This window comes from Macaca nemestrina, chromosome 12 (genome assembly GCF_043159975.1).
Source record: "Macaca nemestrina isolate mMacNem1 chromosome 12, mMacNem.hap1, whole genome shotgun sequence".
Taxonomy (NCBI): Eukaryota; Metazoa; Chordata; class Mammalia; order Primates; family Cercopithecidae; genus Macaca; species Macaca nemestrina.
The window spans coordinates 123,582,843-123,610,814 of record NC_092136.1 but is presented as its reverse complement, the minus strand read 5'-3'; the positions used below and the strand labels follow the sequence as shown (position 1 = coordinate 123,610,814).

At 36.8% G+C, this 27,972-nt stretch overlaps 3 protein-coding genes across 4 annotated transcripts in view; 1 reads left to right on the top strand and 2 right to left on the bottom strand.

The window, feature by feature from the left end:
- LOC105476316 (olfactory receptor family 4 subfamily D member 5) overlaps positions 1-27,972 on the bottom strand; it is a 126,181-nt gene that overhangs the window by 30,270 nt on the left and 67,939 nt on the right.
- LOC105476312 (olfactory receptor family 8 subfamily D member 4) lies at positions 220-25,509 on the bottom strand. Its single transcript, XM_011732102.3, has one exon. The coding sequence runs from the start codon at positions 3,755-3,757 to the stop codon at positions 2,816-2,818; it is 942 nt and encodes a 313-aa protein (XP_011730404.2). The 5' UTR covers positions 3,758-25,509; the 3' UTR covers positions 220-2,815.
- Positions 24,158-27,041, top strand: LOC105476311 (transmembrane protein 225). 2 transcript variants are annotated; one of them, XM_071075759.1, is made up of 4 exons: positions 24,158-24,432; positions 25,193-25,339; positions 25,736-25,870; positions 26,597-27,041. In XM_071075759.1, exons 1-4 carry the CDS (start codon positions 24,402-24,404, stop codon positions 26,821-26,823), a joined length of 540 nt encoding a protein of 179 aa, XP_070931860.1. In that variant the 5' UTR covers positions 24,158-24,401; the 3' UTR covers positions 26,824-27,041. The 2 variants fall into 2 exon arrangements, with proteins under 2 accessions (XP_070931860.1, XP_011730402.1); XM_011732100.3 differs by having other exon boundaries at positions 24,158-24,582.

Sequence of the window (27,972 nt, the reverse complement as noted above, 5' to 3'; positions counted from 1 at the left end):
AGAGACCATACAAAAAACAAATACTCTTTAGCCCTAGCTAGGATGTTGTTCCTAAATTATTACGTAGTCTCAGCCTTGGAAAATGTACTAAAATATGAATAAGCTGCATATAAAATTAGTAAAAGCCCCAGGGAAATCAGATTTCTTTATATTTGTCATTACTAGTCAAATGACAGTGGTAGTCTTGTGCACTGAGTTAAAAAAAAAAGGAGACCACATCTGACTTTTTTGGAGTACCACAATGCAAAAGTTTTATCTGCCGTGGATATGCAAAAAAGAGTAAATGCAGGGAGTAAATGCAGGAACCCCACCTATGTATCATCCCTCAATCAATCTATTTCTTACCTACTCTCTGCGAATTTTCTTAATTGACTTTCTAAACAGGAGTGAGGAAAATCTTCTAAGTAGAAGACGACCTCAGGTCCTTGTTAACTAGTCAGTAACATGAGAGGCTTTCCATAATGGAGATATAACACACAGAAAAACTAAGCACTTTATGTAAAAACACAGCTTTTCTCTTTCTTTCAAAAGATCTGTGTAGTAGTATCTTTCAGTAACTCCTATATAAATTTCCATGTAAATCGTTTTTGTCTCTTTGGGGAAGAGAAAATGAGTTAGAAGTGATTGTTACTTTATAAGAAAACTTTGCTTACTATGAATAACTGAAATGCTTGCTTCTTTATAATAAGCATTGTTTAACATACATTGAAAATTGTGTAACTAACTCTACTATTATATTTATGTTAATTTTGGCTACTTGGAATCTCAGACAGATATGAAGATCAAACATTGCAACTATTTCAGATTTTATGGTGCATCTGTGTTTTTATTTTGACTGGTCTTGACTCGCTTTTATTGTTTACATTTTCCTTATCTTGAAATTTTTATTTTAACTTTATTAAAATATATCATCCTCAAGCATCACACTTTCAATTCAACGCAAATCTTATTTATTCACCATCAAAAAAGTGTCTTGAATCTATTTTTTTTATTTCTACTGTTATTCCTAGAACTAAAATCACATTGTTTCTTACCAAAATAAGTTTAACAGCATCAAAAGTGTCCTCTCTGCTTCCACTCTGGCCAGTAGCACTGTCTTTCCCGATCTCACCCTTCCCACAAACATACACACACATATACATCTATCTATTTTCTAATCAATAACCAGAAATTATTTTTCAAATGTAAAACAGATTACATCGCTCTACTTTTGAAACATTCCGATTGCTTCTCATTGTACTTAGGATAGAATTAAAACTCCCTAAGCGATCTAGAATTTGCCTACTCATCCAGCCTCCCTTGCTTCCTTTTTTCCCTCTCTCACTGACCGTCTGCGATACTGCCTTCTCCGTTTCTTGAATATTGCCAAGTTTGTTCCAGCCTTGGACTTTGTACTTGCCACTGCCTTTCTGGTTTCTGCAGAACTATACCCTTTTCTTCATTTAGGTTTCATCTCAAATGTCCTTTCTTCAAAGAACTCTATTGAGAGTAGAATTTGACCCACCGAAAATTACATAACTCATTTTTTTCGAAAGCCTCATCTATGTCTATAATTATCATGTTTGCTCATTGAATTACTTCTGTATTGTCTATCATCTTTTTCATCCCCTAAAAGTAAAGAGATACCTTGTCTATCATGTTCACCATAATATTCCAACACTCAGGACAGTGCCTGGCACATGATGTCCATGATAAGCATATGCTGAACAAATGAATTAACTAATACATCACATTCCCCATACAGCGTACTATCTTGGTTGATTGTATGAGTTCATTCTTAAAAATCATAAACTTTTTTATTGTGTTTATCTCAAAACATGTGGAGGAAATTAGAGACACCTAGTTACAGCTTACAAAGAAAATACCAACTCAAAAGAAACAAACAAAGTTATAAAATACTGCACATATACTGGTCATGCTGAAAAAAACAAGAAATTTTAATAAGATTATAACATTATCTCTTCATCTAGACATTGTAAGTCTTATTTTTGGATCAACATTTGCCGAATACTGAGACCATATTAGCTTAGTCCTTTGTTGAATCTTCTTCATTGAATTACACTTTAAGACAATATTGGCTTTCAATAAGCCCTTCACAAGAAACAATCAAGAAAAATTCTCCCACAGTTATTATAAAATTGCTGTCATAATTTCCATCACATTGCTCAATTTTTTTTAAAATTAGGTGTGGTTTTCTTCTGATACGACTATGCAGTACAGCATGATGATGATTTCTTTTTGGGCTTGGATTCAGGAAACTAAAGGTAAAAATTGTTGTTCAATTACAGCAATGGTATTAACTTTAAATTGAAAATATTTTTTACTTTTCACTTTCATATATGTTGTTTTACATTTTATTAATGTAATTATCTGTGCATATATTTACTAATCTAAATATAAGTAATTTCATCTGATTTCAAATTACATTTTTTCTTCTTGTTGAGACAGAGTTTCGCTCTTGTCACCCAGGCTAGAGTGCAATGGTGCAATCTTGGCTCACTGCGACCTCCACCTCCTGAGTTTAAGCGATTCTCCTGCCTCAGTCTCCCAAGTAGGTGGGATTACAGGTGCCTGCCACCATGCCCAGCTAATTTTTTTGTATTTTTAGTAGTGATGGAGTTTCACCATCTTGGCCAGGCTGGTCTTGAACACCAGACCTCATGATCCACCCACCTCAGCCTCCCAAAGTGCCGGAATTACAGACGTAAGTCACTGCGCCTGGCCCTCAAATTACTTTTAAAGAGTCAAGGTATAAACGTATACATCTAATCATGATTATGAATACATAAATAGATCTTAATAAAGAGCATATTTGTCATGGAGATAAAGGTATTTTTCTTCTTAAAAGTTTCGTCAGGGCATTTTTCACTTCCTTGTTCCTCAGACTATATATCAGAGGATTCAACATGGGAATCACAGTGGTATAAAATACTGAGGATACTTTCTCCTGGGTGAGTGAGCTGCTAAAAGCAGGTTTGAGATACATGGACATCAGAGACCCATAAAATATAAGAACAGCTGTCAGGTGGGAGCTACAGGTACTAAAGGCTTTGCACCTGCCCTTTTTAGAGTGGATGAGCAGGATGCCGGTGAGGATAAAAGCATATGAAATGATGATTGCTAGGCTTGTGGCCACCATGTTAAATCCACCAATGACAAAAATCAAAAGCTCATCAATATAAGTGCTAGAGCAGGAGAGTTTAATAAGAGGGACAATGTCACAGAAATAATGTTTAATGATGTTTGATCCACAGAAGGACAACCTGAGTATACAACCTCCATGGATCACAGCATCAGTGAAACCTACTGAGAAGACAGCAGCCACCAGCAGAGAACAGACACTAGGGGACATGATGACCTTGTAGAGCAGTGGATTGCAGATGGCCACATAGTGATCATAGGCCATGGCTGCCAGCATGTAGCATTCAGAAATAACACAAACACAGAAAAAAAACAGCTGAGTCATGCATCCAGAATAAGAGATGGATCTGTCTCTGCATAAAAACCCTGATAGCATTTTAGGGGTAATGACAGAAGAATAGCAGACATCTAAAAAGGACAAACTACTCAGGAAATAGTACATGGGGATATGAAGTTGATGATTCAGCCTAATTATTGAGATCATGCCGAGGTTTCCCACCACAGTAATTGTATAAATTCCTAAGAAGAGGCCAAAGAGGGGCAGCTGAAGCTCTGGCTGTTCAGTTAATCCTGAAAGCAGAAACTCAGTCACTATGGAATGGTTTTTTATACCCATTCTTCTCTGAGAAATCTGTGGAGATGAGAGAGAAAAAGTCTAATTAGACAGGTAGAACCCAGCTTGCCTCTAATATACCTCACAGCACAGATATTTCTATCTATGAAAACACTGACTTTGTGTTATGAAGACCAAAAAGTGAGCACTCAGATGAAATAGAGTCAGTAAACATCTACCTACCCATAGATTTTAGGAACCACAAGCACACTTTTCCATACCCTCCAGTGGAACAAATTCTCTTAGCAAAGGACAGAACCTTTAACTCTAGAGTTAGAGACAAGACTAATGCTTAAAACCAGGGCATTTCTGTTGTGGAGAAACGTCAGCCGCTGGCGCAGGGGTAAAATAATTTAGCAAGACAGTTGTGGGTAAAGGAAGACAGACTTATTAGAGAAAGTAGGAAAATACGTTGCCAGGGAGACGATGAGCTAGTCAGCAGAAGCTGACTGCAAAGAAACAAAGGCTTGCTGAAAATTTTATAGGGTGGTGTTTATGCTGTTTGTTGAGGAGGGCTTTGTGCAGTACTGATAACACCAAGGTTGCAGGGAGCTGATTTGCAGGTGTCTGGTGATAGTTGGGTGCAAGAAGACTGAGTTATTTGTGCAGGAGAGCTGTGTGTCCTGGGCCATGAAGAAAAGCAGACTTGTAGCTCCTCTGCTTTCTCTCTTTTGCTTTTGCCTGCTCCCACCAGCCTGACTCCCTTTCCCTAATTAGGACTCCACAGCTTCTTAAAGCAAATTAGTTAAGTAGATGCATAAACAAGAGGCTGAGGACTATGAGAACACTTTTGCTAATGACACATTTGCCAACGGCTGACTCTTCCTCCAGGATTTCCTATAAAGAAGGTATCTACTATTAAGGTGAATTATAATTTTCTACATCAAGGTTTCCAAGGGTGTTCAGCAAAAGAATCATTCAGGGAGATGTTAAATAAGTATCCAAGGATCATATGATTTCAGACATCCTGAATTAAATAGTTAAACTGGTTTTGTAACTGGAGGATGTCTCAGTCCTCCTGAAGGACTATATCAATACAATATTTATCAAACTTACTTGATGATAGGTCAACTGCACGCTTTTTAAAAACATTTTATAGCACGAGCATGGCTCAGAATGTATTTTAGAAAACTATATTTTCATTTGTGTGTTTGTTCTATTTTTAATCTAATCATACATTGATTTCCAGGTGGGAAGTTTGTTCTTATAGTTGAGTAAAAAGCTGGATGATGGTAGAATGGCAGACTTCCCAAACCTATTTCTACCTTCTGGATCTCTGGCCTTCCTCTGGGCTAAGGCTATGTCTCTCGCCGAGGCCATGGAGTCCAATATAACACACTAGTGCTGCCACTACTGGCAATGCAAACAACCCAGATGTTTGTGTTGCCATTTGGAGGCTCCCACATAGCACACATCATGGAATCATCTATTCTGGGGTCAATCATGGCCTTTTCTCTGAAAAAGCTGACCCTTTATTTAGTGTTGGGCTTCTCACAGAGCCCTCTCCAGACTCTCATATTTGCCCCAAGATTACATCGAATCTGGCTCAGATGTCTAGGGTTGCATTTTGTCATTCTGCCCAGCTACCTGGCTATGTAATAGGCTGTTCATGTCTTCTTGTTTCCAATATATTACTGCTATAATAGGACAAGCCCACTTCCTTAGGCAGCTTGAATTCCCAGGATGTAGGTGACTCCTTATTTCCCAAATCCTTCTCACAGTTTAAAACAAATGAGCTGCCTGGTCACGGAACAGCTATTCTCTGAGCAAGCTTCCCCATTCTACCGAAACTGTGCCTTTTGTATCTGCTCTTTCTCATCCTAAATGATGGAGATGGAGGGTCATGTGCAAAAGTGAGTGTCGAATTGCCCTTTGCCTGTTACAGAAATACCCTGGAGTCTTCCTTTCCCATTACTCCTTCCCAGTTATCATCCATGAGTGTAGTCTAGTCACAGAGGCTTATCAAAGTAATGTTCAAAAAACCTATATGCTCAGTTTTTTGTCTTTAATATCATGGGTTTTTTTAAGCATGTTTTTAAATCTGTCCTGAGTGTTACAAACACACTGACCACTCTTAACTCATATGTAATTCTCCTGCGTGCCCCGTAATTCCTGCTGGGCTCCCTCTCCAAGTAAAATGTCTTATTCTGCTCATGTTCCTTGTTTTATTCTAGTGTTCTGCACTCTTCTTCCATCTTCTCAAGCCTGTTAGGTTTCTTTTTCCTATGTTCTCACTTTCTAAAACATTTCTGTGCTTTAGGTTCTTGCTACGCAGTGTGGTCTATGAACCAGTAGTGGCAGCATCACTCAGAGATCTTTTGAGAAATGCACAGTCTCAGGCCCTACCTCACACCTGCTGAGTAAGGATCTACATTTTAGTGGGATTCTCACATGATTTGTGAGCGCATTAACATTTGAGAGGCACTATTTTCGGTTATTTTCTCTTAGAGCTGAAGTCATCCTTCTTCTTTCTTGTTTCGTTCTCTAAACTTTTCTCTCTGATTCATTTTGTGCCAGAAAGCATTAGCTGATTATGTAAAGCCCATCTTCGAAGATATCTTCTCAAAGAAAGTTTTCTGAGATGAAGAATAGAAACTGTACAATTTTACATTTCAGTATTTTGCCACCTATTTGAAAACTCAGAGATTCCATGGCAGTGTAATGTGCATGTCAAATAGCTTATTGCAACAAATTGTATTGTTTTTGTGTTTGTAGAAAAAAATATTATACACATTCCATCTTAGTCCACACAAAATAAGCAATGATAACTGGCATCTGCTTTATTTAACCAACCGATAAACAGTAAACTCGACTAGCCTAGGGATACAAATTTATGAGGTTGTATTTCTGACCAAAATAATCTACTACATTGATTCAGACCTCATTCAGGACCCAGGTAGTTTTTAGCAATTTAAAAGCATAAGAAAAGTGTTTTTAAACATTTCAATGCATCTCACAGTATTATTAAAACTATAACTGTTGAAAGTATTTCACAAAGGTAAATGCTAGATCAGCATTGCCCAATAGACATATAATGCAGACACATGGGCAATTTAAAATATCCTAGAAGTTCATTTTGTAAAAAGTCAAAATAAAAAGAAAAAATACATTTTAGTAGTATGTTTTATTTAACTCAGTTCAGTCATACCTTGATATCCAAGGGAGATTGGTTTCAGGACCCCCTCAGATACCAAAATCCCTGCATGCTCAAGACCCTGATTTGAAATGGTGTAATATTTTTATATAATCTAAGAACATCCTTTTGTATAGTTTAAATCATCTCTAGATTACTTAGAATACCTAATACAATGTAAACGCTATGTTAATATTTCTTTTAGTATATTTTTGGGGAAAAATTGCAAGAAAAATGTCTGTACATATTCGGTATAGATATAACCACCCATTAAAAAAAAAATCTTCCATCTGCAGTTGGTTGAATCCACAGATGTGGAACCCACAGACACACAGGCCAGCTGTACATGCAAAATGTTATCATTTCAACATGTAATTTATATTTTAAAAATAATGAGATATTTTATGTTCTTTTATTATACAAATCTTTGAAATTCATAGTGTATTTTATACCTGGCCAGATTTCAAATGCTCAGTAGCCACCTATGGCTAGTGGCTATATTACTGGACAACAAAAGTCTAGAATGTGATTTTTTCCCTAAATCTTTCAAATCTGAATTGTCCCCTTTTACAGAAAGAAACCATTAGTACAGAGGTAACAGAAAGACCACTGAATCCCGAGTTATAAGATGTAGTATCATTTTCATTTCTAAGACAGTGCAACTTTTAACTCATAAAGTCTCTCTGAACTTCATATTTTAGTCTGTAAAAAATAATAAATACTTCAAAGGATTGTTATGCAAATTAAATGAGACAATAACTGTGAATGTACTTTATATATTATAAGGTCCATATAAATATAATTGTAAATATATTTTTAAAGCAGGTGATTTCACAGATTAGTTCCTATGTTAGACACAAGATACTTAGATAAGGTGAGTGGACAATGCATGAATGAGTCTAAGATGGATGCCCATGGCCTCTTCCTTGTACTTCTGTGACTCAGTGGCCTCAAACATGCAGAAGCTCTAGAACCCATGGGGACAATCGGGAATTGATTTTAGAACACATTTTAATATCCTTAGAATATGAACACATAATTCTGAAACTCACCTTTTTCCTTCTGAAGACTGTGGGTTAGTATCTCTTCTTTCTCCTAAACTCATCACTTCAGGAGTAGAGATGGATTGATTATATCTTCTTCTTTAGGAGTCTGAGCAACAACAGCTAACAAGAAGCTATGACTTTTATTCTCAGTTCAGGTATTTTGTGTCAAGAAATATAAAGACCAGTAGTCCCAAGGGTTTCTTGTCTCCTGAGGTACAGCAGCCTATGTATTTGTAAGAACTATCCATGAGCTGGCCTATCATTTTGGGAGTCTAACATGGATGAGTCACGCGAATGCCCCTTGCCATTCAGTGGGGAAAGATACATGGTCTAACACATGGCTTGCATTTTAAAATGTTGAACAAATGAGGCATCATAGACAGTGCTTGGTATAATAAGCAGTAGGTAGACTTTGAGGTCAGAGATGGAACGGATCACTACTATTTACAGCAATAAGGACAATCTTCATGGAAAGGTAGATTGTAAAATATGCCTTCAAAGGTGGGGAGGATCCATTTAAGCTGAGAGGATATGAAAGAATATCCAAGATGTAAATAAAGGTATAAGCAAAGGAACTGAGAATTAGAAAACATAAGGAATATGTGAAGAACATTGGGGAAAAGTGTAGTGTTTCTTGGATGAAAGCAGTGGATTCAGTGTTTCTAGTATCTGCTAATGATGGAAGCAGAGTCAGGGGAATGACTCTGAGTCCAGCCCTCCAGTCAGTTCTAATGGTTTTCCAGGACATCTGGAAGAATGTGCCTGGTGATCCCTGGATGAGCTTTTTGTGGCTCTGTTAAAATAACACATGCACTTAAACCCTCCAAATTTTCAGGAGCAAATAGCTATATTCAGATCCGGCTTTGGGAAAAACTGTAACACCACTTCAGATTATCTCATAATCAACAGTGTCTACCATGTCAAAGACACTAAATTTCTGGAGATAGAGCCAGGATAAATAAAACGTGGTCCTTCCCCTATTCATATTGCATGGCTATTAAAACATGTTTTAATGTCAATTTATTTTCTTGGGAAAAGTGCCTTTGATACTATTCCTATTCCCTTAACTATTCTCCCAGTGTACTGACCTCTGCTTTAACACTGATCCACCATACATGTATTTGTGCCTGTCTTCCCTGCTCTTTGGAAATTGTCCCCCTCGATGAGACAAGGGACAATTTCTCATTCATTAGGGCCTATCACAATGACTGGCGTAGAGTAGAATTTATTTTTTTCAGCATCATCCTCATTCCTATCCAGCATCTAGTTCAATCAGAACACTTTGTTCTCTCCTGTCTAGATCACGATCTGAAAAGCTGATTAAAATAGGCTATCTTACAGGAGAGCATTTTCACTTACTAGATAAGTAACAAAATGAGATCAATTCTTAACCAGGGGAAATCAGTCATGAATGAGGAAGCTTATGAGATTAGAAGAGCAGATACTTAACATACAACATTCTTGCTTATTTCTAAAATCAAATATTATAGATAATCATCAATTCTACTTACACTTGTCCTAGCAAGCTTATTACATATAGGCCTACTGGAGTCAAATACTTAAAACACAAAACTTCAGCTGTAGTCAAGATGCCCATTACCAGCCTGTGAATTACACATATTATGAATAATGTTTAGTGAAGTAAATCCCTGTTAAGATCATGTGTGTGTGAGAGAGTGTGTGTGTATTACTGCCTCACTATGCAAATAGTTTATTTTGGAACAAAAATATTAGTGATTTGATACACAAATATTACATGGAGTGTATCTGATTACAAAAAAATTTCTAAAAAGCAAAGGAAGAAATATAATCTAAAGGCAAAGAGAAATGTTCAGATTATCTGTTAGTCTTCTTTGTTAATGTGGGTACATCAAAATTAACTTAGCTATAGCAGTCTCTTTATAGTTATGTTAGAGATTCCTCCCAATGTGTACAGGAAGTTTTTGATCAGAAATGAGAAAAGTATAAAGTCAGGTGGACTAGTATAAAGCCAGGAATCTAGAGAGGTTGTTTTGTTGTTCTTGTTGTTATGCTATCTGGGCTTTTGTTTATTTTTAGTTTTTCACCCTTTAGCTAGGGCCTTCTGAGTACTCAGTAAGGGTGTCTAGGTTTGGGAAGAACCACAGGACCATTAGCCTCCTCCTACCACTCTCACTATCACCATGGTAAGTCCTAGAAATCAACCTCCTGCCCACTGGGAAGAAACTCCGCTCCACCCTACCCAGCAGTGCGCAGCTGCCTCCACCAGGCAACCTTAGCCTTTGCCGCTCTCCTCCAGTCACTGCTGCCTTAGTCCAAATGGAGCCAAGGGTAGGTGGAGCAAAGACGTCTTGCTTACATTTGGTCTCCTGCACTGTACATTGCTAGAGGTTTTATCCAAGAAATGCTAATGGCGTAGCAATATTTTCCAGAGATGTATACGAAAATTAAATTTGTTTCTACTTCCCTCAAGCACCATGAAAACGCAAAGAAACGTGGCCCAGTCAGATCTCAGTGAAAGCCATACTGTTCTCACCTTCCTAAGGGTGAATATGGCTTCTTTTACTAGGTCAAACTCAGCAAATCAAGTTCCTGCTTTCTCTCCTTTCTAATTTTTCAAGAAATCCTGGTTTTGATGAAAATGGAACCTTAAAGATGGCCTTCACTATATCACCTGACATGTCTATGTATGTCTGACCTGCTCACCTGCCTACAGGCCCACTTATGCAAAAACACACACAACACACACACACACACACACACACACACACACACACACACGGGAAGAAATGGCAAAAGAAACTGATATTTTTTGAGTACTGATCCAGGCATTTTATAAACATGATCCCATGAGTGGCAGTAACCACTCAATGAGGTAAACATTTAGCTCCACTTCACTGGTGAGACTACCAGAGCCCAGAGTGACCATTTTATTTGCTCAAGGCAGCACAGCTAATAAACGGCAGACCCAAGAAGCAAATCTAGGAGTCCTTCACCCAAGAGTCCATGCCTTGCTGCCCCAAGAGAAAAGCAAACAGGAAGTTGGCTACTTATATTTGGAGATGGATAAAGAGGAGTTTTATTGTCCTTCTAGGTGACTTTGCACACACTGTGAAATTTGAAAAGGAAACACAGATTTGGGGCAAAGGCTCCATCCGAGAACAAAGCTAGCACACCTTGCTAGCGAAATATCTCCAAATCTTTCTATCATTCTTATCTCCAAAAATAATACATAAAACTCAAAAGTTTGCATACATATATGAATGATTCTTGAAGAGAAGCCCCAGAAGCCAAAAGATCCCTAGATTTAGAATTCCCGAGCTTGTGGATTCCTTCCTCAAAGAACCTGACCACTGTATGAAGGGTCTAAAAATATAAGGAACATCTCCAAAAATGAAGTACCGCAACATGTCCCAACATCGTTAGGTGCCAGGCTATCTGTGCTATCTCTGGAAAAGATTCTTAAATGTTAGTGTGCTAAAAACAGTCATGCAGAGCACCTGGTAAAAAAAAAAAAAAAAAAAAAAGGAGCTCCTCCTCCCAGCCCCCAAAGCTCTGATTCTGCAAGTATGTGGTTGGGAATAGGAATCTTCAATTTGAATAAGCATTTCAGAGATTTACATAGTCGAGAAATCCTGTAGTGCAGCAAAATGCCATCGTCCACTTCTGCACACCAAGGAATCCTGTCCTAATGACATATGCCTACACCTTGGGAAGGTATCCTGATGAAGAAAAGAATAGGGAATCCAAGTGCCATGAAAAACTATCTGAGTGGTAATATGGTCATATACCATAAGCATACTGCACAGATATTGTTCACTCATTAACACAAGCATTAGCTTCACTAAGGCCCAACAAGTGGAAGAGAAACTTCACATCCTTATATATGTTCCTCCAGGTATCACAGTGTCCCTTTTGTGCCTTTCCCTTCAGAAAGATGTCAGGAACAGCTGTTTCAGCTACACAGAGCAGGAGATAGTACTGCCTTGGAAACACATTTCTTGGCCATGAATCAGACTAACAAGGCCTCAGATAGTGAGGACTGCCAGCATACAGCCTCTCAACTCCAAGCCAAAGAATATTTCTGGTGGAGTAGAGGCAGGTAGACACATGCTTTCACTTTAAAATACAGCCATGCATTGCTTAATAATGGTGATACATTCTGAGAAACGAGTATTTAGGCAATTTTGTGGCTGTGTGGACATCATAGAATTTATTTACACAAACCTAGATGGTAAAACCTACTACACACCCAGGCTATATGGTATACCCTATTGCTCCCGAACTGCAAACCCGTACAGCATGTTACTGTACTGAGTACTTCAGGCAATTATAACACAACAGCAAGTATTTATGTGCCTAAACATATCTGAACTTAGAAAAGATATGGTAAAAATACAGTATTATAATCTTATGGAACCACTGTCATAGATGTGTTCCGTCATTGACCAAAATGTCCTTAGGCCATGCATGACTGTAAAAGAAAATGAGTACCCAGGTGACAGTCCCAGGAAACAATCAAATAAAAGATTTGCTCATGAAATCCCAATCCTGATAGACAAAAGTTTATTATTAGACTTTCCTATCTTGCAATTATTGTTTGGATCGTAGCTACCTAATCCAGCTGCTAAGTGACATTGGCTTATTTAGATTAGTAATCATTCCACTTTCCTTCATGGTCTCCAGAGCTTGTGTTGTTTATAAAAAGTTTTAATTGCCCCAGTTGGGACTATGTTCAATTATTTTCAAGTGAATCCTGTAATTATTAATGCTACAATGTTATAGTTTCTACTTTTGAAGATCCCTACAGGTGGAACAACATTTGCACATGTATATACAGTCCCAAGTGGATTCCAGTTTTTAAAAATCATCCCTGGACTTTTCCCAATTATCTCTCATAAGGCCGACATGATTTATGATTCATGTTATACATTTCTCTTGTGGACCCTACTCATCTAATAACTAAATATCTGGATGGAGCAGATACACAGAGAGAGTCAGAGGGAGAGAGAAAATGAATGCACACACAGGCTTCTCATTTTCCAAACTTATTAAGATCCATTTCTGCTATTAACTAGTAGCATGTGGTCTTTTCACAAGTTATCTCACCTCTCTAAGCCAAAGTTTTCTTACTTTTTTTTCTTTTTATTTTTAATTGGCATGAAATAATTTATGGGGTACAGAGTGATATTTCCATATGTCTATACAATGTATAATGCTCAAATCACAGTAATTAGTATATCTATTTCCTCAAACATTTATCATTCTTTATGTTGTGAACATTCACAGTTCTCTCTTCTAGCTTTCTGCGAATAACACTAAATTACATGCAACCGTATTCACCCTACCATGCTGCAGAACGCTAGAATCATGCCTTCTATCCAGCTATAATTTTGTATCCATGGACGAACCTCCCTCCATCCTCCCCTTCCCCTTACTCTTCCCAGTCTCTAATACCCATAATTCTACTCTACTTCCATGGGCTCAAAATAATTTTTTAGTTCCAACATGCGAGCAAAAACATGTGCTATTTATCTTTCTGTGCCTGACTTACTTTGCCTAACATAACATTCTCCAGACACATCCAAGTTATTGTGGATGACAGGATTTTATTCTTTTTCTGGCTGAATAGTATTCCATGTGTGTGTGTGCGTGCATGTGTACTATGTGTGTACGCACACACACGTATATACACACATATATCACATTTTCTTATTTATCCACCTGTTGATGGACACATAGGTTGATTCTGTATCTTGATTGTGAATAGTGCTACAATAAACGTTGAAGTTTAGATCCCTCTCTGACATACTTATCTCTTTTCCTTTGGATATATACCCAGTAGTGGGATTGTTGGATCACATGGTAGTTCTGTTTGTAGTTTGTCAAGGAACCTCCATACTGTTATCCACAATGGCTGTACTAATTCACATTTCTACCAACCGTGTATAAGAGTTCCCTTTTCTCTGCATCATCACCAGCATTTGTTATTTGTTGTCTTTGTTTTAATAGCCATTCTAACTGGGATGAGGCAATATTTCATTGTGGTTTTAATTTGTATTAACCGGATGATTCTCATAAATCTTGAGCATTTTTTATGTTTATTGGCCATTAATACATCTTCTTTTGAGAAATGTCTATTCAGTTCCATTGCCCACTTTTTAATGAGGTTATTTAACTTTTTGTTGTTGAGTCTCTTGTCAGATGAATACTTTGCAAATATTTTTCCCACTTTACAGGTTATAGCTTCACTCTGCTGACTGTTTCTAGTGCTGTGCAGAAGCTTTTCAGTTTAATATAGCCCCATTTATCTATTTTTATTTTTGTTTCCTGTGCTTTTGAAATCTTACCCATAAAACCTTTGCCCAGACCAATGTCCTAAAGCACTTTTCCTATGTTTTCTTCTAGTAGTTTTGTAGTTTGAGGTCTAACGTGGAAGTCTTTAATCCATCTTGAGTTTATTTGTATATATGGTAAGAATATATCTCATTTCATTCTTCTGCATATGAATATTCAGCTTTCTCAGCATTGTTCATTGAAGAAAGTGTCCTTTTCCCAATGTATGTTTTTGGTGCCTTTGTTAAAAATCAGTTAGCTGTACATACGTGGATTAATTTCTGAGTTCTCTATTCTGTTCCACTGATTTTGTGCCTGTTTTCACAAAGGTTTCAATATTGATAAGCTAGATATATAACACTACCAACAGATCCTCTATTTGAATGTTGCACGTTCTTTTAAGGATCAAGTAAGAAATAGATACAGAAGTATTTTCCAAAACATAAAGGGTTTCATATATGTTTGCTGTTATTAATAGTGCTTGCTGGGTAGCTTCTGAAGGAGGGAGTGGTGAGGGGATCAGATATGTGAACCACCTACTTCCTCTAACTCCATCCCATTTTTCAAGGTGGGTGTCAGTACAATCTATGAAAAACACCTACACACCACTGGAGAATGTTTTGACACAATTTTTCTTTTTTAGAAACTAGGTCTCACTAGGTCTCACTTGCCCATACTGAAGTGTACTGGCTATTCACAGGTGTGATTATAGCATACTAAAGCTTCAACCTCATGGGCTCAAGTCATCTTCTTGTCTCACCCTCCCACCTCCTTCTCCCAAGTTACTAGGACTACAGGTGCACACATCTACACCCAGCTTTGTTATCACATACTTTTGTAAATTGATACAATAGACAGTGTGTGCATTTATTAAAATTATAATTTGAAAGTCTGTTTCTAACTGTTCACACTACTAGTTACATATAATAAGAATGTTTTGATTGAAACCACGTAGAACATGTGTGCATATAAACAGAACCTGGAAAATAATACGCCAAAGGAAATTAGTTGCTGTGGTAGAATGGTATAATTTATGGATTTTTTCCTAAATATTTTTGCATATTGCTGTTATCTATTCTTCCTTTTTTCTTTTGTTTTCAATAATAATTCTAAGTCCTTTCAATTTCTCACAATTTTGGCCTCTCCTCACCTTTTTCAATAAAGATATTTTCTTATCTTTGTCTGTTGCTAACTCATCATAAATAAAAAAAATTGCCTTCTTAGGAACTCTGTCTTCAGCTCCTTCACTTAGAGAGGTAGAAGGGAATCAAACTTCATTGTAATGCAAGGCTGTGGTTACAGATGATTTTACCACCTTTGAGTTCTCATCTACATTTCATCTGGAAGGATAACCTGGGAAAGAAAACCCAGAGTATCTCAACCCTCAAGAAAACAAAATAAAGGTAGGAAATCATACTAAATATGTGGAGATATGGGAAAGAAGACAAAATAGCTAAAAGGAAGCACTTATATTAATAACTGAGGAGTGGAGACATCAAATTGGAATATAAATTGCTCTAGTGACTATTTAAATACTAGATCCTATTTCTCAGAGTAAGGATGAAGGATGTAAACAGTGAAGCCTTCATTCCCATTTTTCTAACACCATAGGTCAGATGTTTGAGACACTGCTTCAATTAACTCCTAAGTATACCCATCTATTGCATTTAGGGGGCTGAGAAAGATGGATAGTAGGATATCTAGTGAGTGTTAGAGCAGTGAAAATTTATCTGCTCGGTGAATCTTGTCTAATGCATGATAGGTGCTGTTTCAGGCACTAAGGATACAACTATGGGGAAAAAATGCCTTTGAAGAGTTCATGATATAGGAAAAATACATCTATAAGCAAAACATTTTAAAATCCTGTGAAAAATAATTTCAGAATATATGCACAGTGTGAAACAGAAGAAAAGAAAGAGGACATTCAGTGGTAAGTAGTATATTTACTGAAGTCCTGTCTCTATTCCAAAATGTGACCTGAATAAGCATGGTGGAATAAATGATTAGATTTCTTTCTCCAATATTAAAAAACATAGACGGCATCCTGTATTAGCAGAAAAGAGGGTACTAGCCTAGTCTTTGGCCTGATTTCAGCCATGCAAACCCTAAACCCTGAATTAAGACACAGACTGTATTATTCTCCTTTCAGTAGAGATGTAATGTCCCATATGACTTCAAATAATGATAGCATACAAAGCTACAGCTAGAGAGAGCCAGAAAGATCAAATAAAACCATGTCATTTTAAGTTAAAGCTCAAAGAATACAGTTACTTTTCCATTAACAAAAATCGCTAGTTAGTGGCAGAATGGAAACTAGAATGCAAGCCCTTTTAAAACTACTTTTTAACACTCTTTACATTGATCCACACATACTTTTAAAAAGGTTTCTCTTCAATGTTTCTCTGATCATTTACCTATCGTGAAGAATTAATTCTACACTGATACAATGAGATACTAAGCATATTTCTTAAAAAGAATTTTATATGAGTTCAATTTTATCTGAAAAGAACAAATATAAGATAGGTATGGAAATATTTTACATTCACTAAAACTGTTTATAGATGTATCTTATGGGAAACTATATTTCCAAAGCTCTTAAAATTGCTATGAAACATAAATCAAGTCTTTCTTTTTTTTTTTTTCTTTTCTTTTTTTATTGAGACAGAGTCTCGCTCTGTCACCAGGCTGGAGTTCAGTGGTGTGATCTTGGCTGACTGCAACTTCCACCTCCTGGATTCAAGTGATTCTCCTGCCTCAGCCTCCAGAGTAGCTGGGACTACAGGCACACGCCACCACACCCAGCTAATTTTTGTATTTTTAGTAGAGATGGGGTTTCACCATGTTGGCCAGGATGGTCTCGATCTCTTGACCTCGTGATCTGCCCACCTCAGCCTCCCAAAGTGCTGGGATTACAGGCATGAGTCTTTTTTCATAATTCTTCATCTTGAGTCCATTTCCCACTAACCTGCTCAGCATTTCTGCACTATCTTCCATTTGTTTATGATATATAAGGATGAGCATTTGTATATTGAACATTTGGATATTCTTTTTGTGACATGTCTTGTTCATGTGTTTTGTCCATTTTTCTCTTGAGCAGCCTTTTTTATATTTATTTATAGCAATTCGCCATATATCCTGGATACTAGTTCTTTGTCAAATATGTGTGTATCACACATCCACTCCTTATGCAGCCATCTGCTGTCTCTAAGGCAGAAACACAACTAACAGCTCTCTAGAGGGACAAAAGTGTGAATAATTCTTTTGGAGGTCATGAAGGAATCTCCTTATTAATCAGCCTACTGCTGTGAGAGCTGAACGCTGCTGAGATCTTGTCAGAAGGAAACAAAAAAAGGACATCAAATAAGTCTAAAGCAAAGCTACATTTATTGCTGCCCTGGCAAGAGAAAACTGTATCATTCAGTTTTGAGTTCTTAGATCACTCTGAGCAGAAATTGAAAGGACTCAATATGGGCAATAGGAAGAAGTACATCAAATAAGGCAGAACGCTGAATCCAAGACTGTGATTGCTGGATGAAGTGGATTATAAACTCTTTTTGTAAAAATGTTTGCCTTCAGTTTTCTCTTCACCAATCCTGGGAAGCCTAGCATTAGGTCTAGAGTGTATTACATAGACTCCAGTGGATGTAGGGTCACTGACTGGTTACATTTATATATCACTGAATAAAGTTTGGCAATACGTATTTTGCTAAGTATGTATTTTGCTAAAAGTACATATTTTGCCAAGTCAAAGTAGATTATCAAAATGTCTATATTTTGCATGATTTCAATTTATATCACATTCTACAATGTTTCTGTTACTTTTTTGTAGCTTACTGTAACTTAGTACACCAATGGTATAGCACTTTGCCTCTTGTTGCTAGCGTTGCCCCTTCAATAACCAATCGTCTTTGTAAAACACAGATGACAGCAGCTAGGGTTCCCCATCAGCAAGTAAGAAGCCATTTCTGAGTATGCAATACTAAGAGGATGTCTGAGATATGACAGGTCTGAGTACTGGCTACTGGAAAACCAAGAGGAATTTGCTGGTAAAGTTCAAAGGACCAGAGTTCCAAAAAGGTGCTTTGCTAGAGAAAAGGTAGGGACCTAGGAAGTTTAATGAGTCACATGGAGTCTGGAATATGATAGAAAAAAACAAAGTGTCTGAATCGTGTTTCAATAGGACCCTTGTCCTGTTGAACTGAGAATTTGAAGAGCCACACAAATTCCTCTTCCACCTCCTTCATTGGGTTGCCTCTATTGTTGCAAATAAATAAATAAATAAATAAATTTAACATCCATAAAAAGACAAAATATAGCATCCATAAAAAGATACCATAATTTTCAAAACAGAAAATGAAAATAAAAAATTCTGAGCAAATGATAGAACGTACACATACATGCATACACATACACGCATACATGTTAGCAATAGCCAATAAAGCAGAGAAAAACTATAACACACAACCAACATAAATTTTTTTCATTAAACAAATAATTTCAGATATAAAAACACTTTGAACAAAAAAAAGGTCCAGGTTACGACAATAAAATAGCAAATATTTCAAAAATTAACCAAAATATTTTAACACATACTTTACCAGAAAATGTATGTAAAATGATGAATTTGCACGTAAAAACATTCTTTATGACATCAGTCATAAGGAAAATACAAATCAAAACCAAAATATGAGATACCACAAATCAAATCTCAAATCTATGAGAATAGCTGAAATTGAAAAGGCTAACAATATTGAGTGCTGATGAGGATACGAAGCAAGGGGAAATCTCAAACATTGCTATAGAGAATACCAAATGGTACAGCCACTTTGGAAAACAGTTTAACACTTTCTTGTAAAGCTACAAATACACATACTATACAATCTTATTAGGTATTTACCCAGGTAAAATGAAAACAAATGCCCATACAAAGACCTACATGCTAATATTTATAACACTTGGATTCAAGATAGCCAAAAACTGGAAAAGCCAAAATTTCCACTTGTAGGAGAATAATAAACAAATTGTAGTAATAATCATCCAATGAAATTCCATTCAGTAATAAAAAGGAATGTACTACCCATATACCCAACAAAGTGAATGCATCTGGAAAGTACGTATTTTGCTAAGTCAAAGTGGATGATCAAAATGTCTATATTTTGCATGATTTCAATTTATATCACATTCTAGAAAAGGCAAACCTATAAAAACAGAAATCAGGTCAATGTTTCCCAGAAGGTAGGGGTGGGAGAAGAGGCTGACCACCAAAGAGCATGAAGAAATGTCTTGGGATGACAGACATGTTCTATGTATTAAATATTATAGTGGTTACATAAATGCACACACTTATCAAAATCTCATCTATCTGTACACTTTTAAAGGGTGGACTTTATTATTTGTAAATTATACCTAAATGAACATGATTTTAGAAAACATATTGCCAAAGTCTATCAAACAGTTTATTTTTAAAAAACTCAGAACAGAAATAGGTAAGCTAAATTATGTAGGTGTAAAACAGAAACTAACAGAACTAAGATACAAAATTGAAATTTTTAGATAAAAAATGACCCCTATAGATATAGAGAGTTTAAACACATAATTTTCCATAAAAGAAATGGGGGAAAGTTGCCAATGAGCTACAATGCATAAAAGCATAGGCACAGAGGATTTTGCAAAGGCATTCTACCACAACTCTAAGAGCTAGTAAGTCCAATGCTGCAAACTGTTACTGAGCATTGGAAATGAAAGAACATTTCCGTATTTCCGTGTTGGAATGAACATAACATTGATTTAAAATCTGATATTGATTGTCCACTCCTAAAAATTTACCTCACTCTACCCACCAGGGCAAAAGTACCAAAAACAAAGTTCATTGAACATTTAAAAATAATATATATAACCAAGTGAGGTTTATTACAAGAATGGAAGAATTACAGAATATCAGGAAATCCATTAATATAATTCATCATCTTAATAGATCTAAGTTGAGATTACACATTTTTCTCCATAGACACCAAAAAATCATTTAACAAAATTCAACACCTAATTTGTTTTTTTTAGTTGATGAGATAGGAATCAATGTCTACTTTCTTAAAAAATATAACATATATTGTATAATGGAGAAACATCGTTTCAATTAAGGTAGGACAAGGACGAAGAAACCTACTGTTTTCACTACTGTTTGACCTTGTAATACAAGTCTCTGACAAATCAAAGAACCAAGCAGAAACAATTAAAGGCATAAAAATTATAAAGAAGGAGGTAAAAATAAATCTCTGTTAAGAACATATAAAATCATAACTTGAAAACCTAAGAGAATATAAAAAATAATTTTCAATAAGAGAATAACAAGAATTTTGTAGGAATTCAGTGGGAATAAAATTAACATACCAAAACCATGAGATTTTATATATACAAATTATAACCAATACAAAAATGCAATGGAATAGAAGATCTAATCAAACTATATAGCCATAAAGACAGACGTCAACACAGCTATTTCAAAATAAGACATATCCTAGCAGATTAAAGTGTAGAATAATTAAACTAATCAATAAACAAGCTGATTTATATAACCTTCCATCATACATAAATTTCATTATTGGTATAAGAATTTTACCTTTTTGTTTGCTGATGGAATATGAAAATTAATCATGTGCTCAACCACAAAGGAAACCTTGACAAATTCAAAAAGTAAATTTTTCAGTATATGTATTTATTTATTTATTTGAGACAGAGTCTTGCTCTGTTGCCTAGGCTGGAGTGCAATGGCACAATCTTGGCTCACTACAGCCTTCAGCTCACTACAACCTCCGGCTCACTACAACCTCCACCTCGTGGGTTCAAGTGATTCTCCTGCCTCAGCCTCCCGAGTAGCTGGTATTATAGGCGTGTGCCATCACATCCAGCTAATTTTTGTATTTTTATTAGAGGTGGTGCTTTACCATGTTGGCCAGGCTGGTCTCAAATTCCCAACCTCAGGTGATCTGCCTGCCTTGGCCTCCCAAAGTGCTGGGATTACAGGGGTAACCACCATGCCCGGCAAGGTGTATATTTATCATAATTTATTTTTAACAAAGAAAAAAAAAATTTAAACAGTGACCTAAAATCGATAGCTGCTTGGTAATTAAGAGATTCTCCTAGACAATCCCTGAATTCTTGGTGAAATCAAACCTAAAATTAAAAACTGTCTAACAAGAAGCAAAATAGTAAAAAAGTTATAGGAAATGTAGGAGATATAGCAAACTCAGTGCCTAGAGAAAAATATACGGTCTTAAGTCTACACATATTAAAGAATTTAAAACTATTTTAAGAAGTTTAAGGGATACAAGCAAAAACAAAAGGAAAATAATTAAAATAATAGCTCAAAATAATGAAATATGATCTTGAAAATAATGTTTTCAAATGGATAAATACCTAAATAAATGAACCTTGAAAAGACCAACAAAACTGATAATCCTCTAATAAACCATTTTAAGAAGAAACAGAGAGAGAGTACGTAAATCTACAGCAAAAAAATAAAAATCAATCCTCATCTTCTAGTGACACAAACAAATATTTAAACATAAAATTATGTCAGGATTTGGTTCAGAATAATTCAGAGGATGAACTTTGAAACTGGATGAAGGATACATGGAAATTCATTATACTACTGTCTAATTTATGTTCAAAATTGTACATTTCCCCTTAAGCTACAATTCTATTTTTCTTTTTCCCTTTTTCATTATTTATTTGCTCTTGTCACCTATTAAAAGAAAAAAAAAAATACTGTCCTACCACTTCTCTCATTATTCTACTGAAAATGTTATGGCCAAAATCACCAATGACGTTCTAATTGCCAAATCCAATGGCCTTTCCTTTTCTATCCCTTGTCACATTCTGTGTGACACTTCTGCACGGTGACACGCACATCTAGGTTTCAATTGTTATCCCAAGTCTGATAACCCCTTGTCTATTACCCCCTGAATGCACCCAATCTCATCCAAGGTTGATAACCCTCTAATCTATTGTCAGTTCCAGAATTAAATTTTTTCTGCCTATTGCCTGTTGTAAACTCCTTCAGCTTAACCAGACCAGTGCTTACCAAGTTCTTCCTCACCCTGTTTGCACTTCCTCCCATATTTTAGTTCTTACTATATGGCATCTTTGACTAGCTGGAATAGCAGATAGAATGGCACCTGGAATGGTATATTTGACTAGTTCTCCCTAGCTAAAAACTTGATTTCTTTTTTGACCTGTATCTTACTCGTCCTTCACATCCTATCTCTTTCTCTAATTTGGCTACATCTTTGACTCTTTACTGCCACTACCAGTTAAAACCAGAATGAGACAAAAGCCTTTCAGCACAGGCATTCTACTCTTAAGAATCAACAGCATAGAAATAAAATGATCAACACAAAAGAACATAATTGGAGTTGCCTATATACCCTCTTGGTACCCCAACTCCCCTAGGCCCCAGGGTCAAGGGTCAAACCAATAGTTAATCTCATGGCAGCTGGCAACCCTAACAACAAACTCACCCTGATATGGGATTGGTGAAGGGTGGGATTTCATCCCCACGGCTACCAGAAGTGTTAGCTGCTGTGGCTTGCAGTTTCTAGGAGATTTAGGAATATCTCTTGAGAAAGAAGGGAAATAACACCCTAGGGGCAGCCAGATGCTCAGTGTAAAGGCTAGGCATTCTTGCCTTTTTAAAGGATGACTCTGAAGGACCACCCCAGAGCCAGAGCACCTGGTGGAGTCAGCCAGGGCTTCTTCTCTTGCAACCACCTCTCAGTTCAACTTCTGCTCAAACCTGCTTCGCTTAAACAATTACAGGTGTGGTTCCCGAAAGTGCTTCACAAAAAACTCCCTGGATACAAATTCCTGCCTCAGAAACTTTTCCCAGAAAACCCAAATTAATACTATGGTAATTGCTGACAGATCATATACTATGTGCCAAGAACTCTTTCAAGTGCTTTATGTCTCTAAACGTATTTAATCTTTACAAAATCCCCAGGCAGTAGGAAGCATTATTATCTCTAAGACCACACAACTAATGAGGGGTAGAGCCACAATTTACAACCAGGATCCTTAGACCATTTTCTTAACCCTAAAGCCTCCCTCATAAGATTAAGTATATTGTTGAGTATTGTGCTTAAAAATGAAAAAGTTAAATAATAATAATAAAGTATACAAAGATGTGTAGAGAGATCTAGAAGAAAGACAGCTTGACATGTTTGAGGTAATAAAAAAAAGTCTATTTTGACCCAAGGAAAGTCGCCTGCATTGAGGTCAGAAAATAAGCAGAGTGAGGCCTCTGGAAATGAAGTTCATCTTAGTTGTGTAAAAGGCTTTTTTTTTTTTTTTTTTTTGGATTGCAGCAGAAGTCCTCTAGCTCTTGACTCTGATGCCTACTCAAGGAATCCAAAAATGTTTTATATTCCAAGTTACAGAGGCAATCGTGACAAGAAATGATTGCCCACGCCTTATAAATGATATTGGGCTATAACAGCTCAGTGTATCAGGCCAGTAGTTTGGTTTCAGGATGATGGTTTATTTCCTGGATGACTGCCTAACTAAATGTCGCTGGGACCTCACAATAGGAACACACATTTCTTCAAACATCTTAAATTTTGAATGGTCATTCCCTGTTGTGATACTAGCTAGCTAACTGTTTATTTCAATGATCTTGAAATCCTTTTCCTCTTCACTGACCCCTGCCAAATGGTAACTAATCTTGGAGCATGTAATTCTAACTCCTAAATTGGACCTCTTTAGTCATTCACGTCTAACTTCATTCAGGGCCTCTAATGATTCCTGTATCTGACAGCTCTTTCTACATGTGATGTCAGATCTCTATATCTGATAGCTCTCTCAGGACTTCTGGGCCCCTTGGTTCTTTCACTCAACTAGGCCCCAGGGTCAAGGGTCAAACCAATAGATGATTCCATGGCAGTTGGCAGTCCTGACAGCAGGCTGTCCCTGATAGATACAGAAGTGGGGAAGGGTGGGAGTTATCGATCTTCTCTGTTTTATAGACTACTTCAACTTCTACTGCTGCCAATGCCTCAGCAACCACTGAAAGTTCAGCTATCACCCTTCCTGTAACTAATCAAGTCAAGGAAGAGATCTACGAAATAGTGGTGGTGGTTCCAGCTAGAAATTTTCACTCACAATGGTGCATGTTTCAAATAGAAGTATCCAGGGTATGAACATACTTTTGTCCTCCTGGGTCGTAGTCTTAACGGTGATAGGAGTCACCTTAGACGAATGGGTTGAATTGATTTCAGAAGATGAAGGAATCAAGATAAACCACAGTCCATGGATGACATGTTGCCCTGCTGTTTGGCCAGAAGGTCAGAACTGTACTCTAGAAAGAGATGGGTGGAAAGGAAGGGTGTGTCCTTAACTTTGCTTTCCTTAACTTGCATTAATCTCACTAATGTACCCATTATTTTCTGGTGCAGCTTCTCAAGTTGCAGTGTTCTTCCTTCCATAGTCAATGCAGTCAAGGCAGATTCCAAAATCTCACCATTTAGGTGTTCTGGAGAAAAGTTTATATGTTCACAGCCTTAACTGCTGGGCATTTGAGAAGTCTCAGCAGTAGCAGCAGGGTGATCCACACAACTAGACATGTGGGTAAGAAAGAAAGGTAACTGGCATTAAATTGTCTGTATTGCCACTAGATGATAGGGTGAATTGGGGTATTTAACAAGAAATGAGTTTGAAGAAAATGATAGAAGAGAAAGACACATAGAGAGACACCAGGATAGAGAACAATTGTTTCTGGTTCTCTTATTCAGCTTAAGGTTCCCTTGCTTCTTTGTTATTTTGCAACTTCTTTCTTATTGTTTAATCAAATCTTTCACCCTACTCCAATTTTCACCTAGAGATTTCTGGACCCCAGGTAGAAATGAGTCTAGAAGAAATATCTGTACTCTCAAAACAGCTTTTGCTTTCCAACAGATGACCTGCAAGTGGTCAGGATTATGATGATGTCGATCCTTGGCCTTTCCTTCCTCCTTAACTTAATCCTGGGTATGAAATTCACCTATCTGATTCCTGAAAATAAATCTCTACAACTCTTCACTGCCATCCTCAGTTTCTTCTCAGGTAACTTCCTGGCTCCCCTAACACAGGCTTGTAGGTGTACTTTGATGGGTGGGTTCAGGCTGCAGTCTCTGAAAACATATATATATATATGTTTATATATAAAAAACCATATATATGTTTATATATTTATATGTTTATGTTTTCATATATGTTTATATATTTATATATATGTTTATATATGTGTGTGTGTGTGTGTGTGTGTGTGTGTATATATATATATCTGTAGCTTCTGAGTTAGATCTACCATAAAAGCAGGAGCAGGAGCAGTCTTTGGGCAAGGTGCAGTTGGACCGGGTGGAGGTTGGGAAGTCAAGTGTATATGGAATGAAGACTTGCATCAAGGAGCCAAAGTTCCTCAGAAGGAACTTTTTTTTTTTCCTTTTGTCTGGACATCAGGTATCCTTCTGCTCTGGGCACTCATGCTATATCACAATAAACTGAAGCATGGCCAATCCGTGCACTTCTCTAGTTATAGGATCACCTGGATCATGAATACTGCTTACTTAAACGTTTTCTTCTTGTCTGTCTGTGGTGAGTGTCTCCAGGGCCCTTGAAGGGTGTTAAGAACCAATCCATCCCTGACAAGAGGGGAGGCTAAAAAGATGGAATAGGGGAATAAAGGGAAAAGTGCCAAACCTTGCATTTTAAAAGGCTGCAGCTCACCTGGATTCATTCTCTGATGACAGTTCTTCCAAGAAGAGTGGGAGGTCAGGCTTATGCGAGATGTCTGCTGTGCCTGGCCTCAGAGGGTAGCTCCTCATCTCCACTTTTTATTTTGCCTTTCACACCCTCCCCCACTTTAGGGTAGAGATAACCATCAAAGTCATGACCAAGGTGGGTGTCTGAGACAGAATGCTCAGCCACTGTGGAGAGGAACAGTGACCCTGGGAGCATAGTGTAGTGTCAAGGCAGTTTGAGGGCAGAGAGAATATCTGATGCTAGATGGCCATCTACCAAAACCTAAGTCTCTCCTTTCCTAAGAAGTCTTAAAATTCATTTGTAATTACACTTCCTAACCCAAAAAGAAGCATGTTCTCTTTCAAAAAGAATCATCAATTTTCTTAAGCTGAGCAGAATTTAAGCTATTGTACATACACTTCCAGTTTCTTCCACCAAAGCATTCACCTCCCAGATGGCTTTGGGTGGTTAAAAGGGATCCACTGGGCTTTGGGTCAGAGTCTTCAGCCAAATTGGAGGAAACTGCTTCTGACTCTCCATTGTCCCTTCATCCCACTCCCTGGAATCTCTTTTCCCTAGGAATCCTCTCTCTCCTAGAGTGCAAGTTGTCTACCGGTAGCTGTACCTGCCTGAACATCCATACATCCGACACAGAATGTAAGGAATCTGAGAATTCTATCGAAGGTACTTCATTACCAGAACACGCTGCAAAGCCTCGTAGCATTGTCCGTGCACACACTGTGAACTCAAAGGAAGACATCCTAAACAAACAAGTTCAAACACGTCGCGTAACCTGGGCTCTGTGATTCGGCAATCTATTTCTTGCAGTATACTCTCATCTTTACGGAAAAAGCTTTGTGGGTGTGTGCTGTGTCTCCAACCATGTTGTCTCTATTTGGAATTATAGTCGGGGTTTGTAAAAAGATCTGGAAGATGGTTTTTTAAAAACTCCTGGCCTGCTGAACAAATAGTTTCTTCTGCAACATTTGTTGTTAATATAATAAATATTATAACATAAATAATACTTTCTGTATTGTTAAGTCTATACATCACAAACGCTTATAATAATATATAATAGTTTTATTGTATTGTGAAATATTTCAAACATACACAAGAAATACAAAACGATGATCAAACACCTATGTACACATCACCCAATTTTTTACAATTTAAACAGTATTTCCTGGCAAAGTTTTTCAATTAAATTTATAGATATAACTGATGTTCCTCTAAAAACTTCTCTAATTTCATTTCCCTCTCTTGTTTCCTATCATAAAACACTTTTAAGAATGCATTGCTGATGACTCACATTCATGTTGACATTTTCATTACAAATTTATGCATCTATAAAAATTATATAGACCAGCTTTTCAAATATGTGAAAGTTGGTAACTATTACACTGTAGAGATCATGTTGTATTTATTTTAATAAATTGCTGAAATAAATCTTCTAATTATTTTAGAATTCCTGAATCTATCTATATAAGCAGAACTTGGTTCCTTCATGCCTTTTTGTGGTTCATACTTTGTGGTGCTAAATAATATTCCATTGTAAGAATGTACCACAATTTGCTTATCTATTTCACCTACTGAAGGACATCTTGGTTGTTTCCAAGTTTGGGTAGTTATGAATAAAGTTGTTATAAACACCTGTGTGCAGGTTTTTATATGAACATAAGCTTTCAACTTTTTGGGGTAAATACCAAGGAGGATGATTGCTGGGTTATATGAGAAGAATGTGTTTAGTTTTGTAAAAAACTTCCAAACTGTCTTCCAAAGTGGCTATACCATTTTGCATTCTACCAGCAATATATGAGAGCTCCTGCCACACCACATCCTTGCCAGCATTTGATGTTGTCAGTATTTTGAATTTTGACCATTTTAATAGATGTGAATATGTCTCGTTGTTTTAATTTGCAATTCTCTAGTGATATATAATATGAAAACATCTTTTC

What these genes read in the sequence shown, in the direction of transcription:
- LOC105476311 (XM_011732100.3), top strand. Translation starts at nt 24,402, where the DNA reads ATGGTGCATGTTTCAAATAGAAGTATCCAGGGTATGAACATACTTTTG. An exon ending in CCCTGCTGTTTGGCCAGAAG is followed by an intron (nt 24,583 to 25,192) that starts GTCAGAACTGTA and finishes GCTTTCCAACAG; the next exon opens with ATGACCTGCAAGTGGTCAGG. An exon ending in CATCCTCAGTTTCTTCTCAG is followed by an intron (nt 25,340 to 25,735) that starts GTAACTTCCTGG and finishes TCTGGACATCAG; the next exon opens with GTATCCTTCTGCTCTGGGCA.
- LOC105476312 (XM_011732102.3), bottom strand. Translation starts at nt 3,757, where the DNA reads ATGGGTATAAAAAACCATTCCATAGTGACTGAGTTTCTGCTTTCAGGA.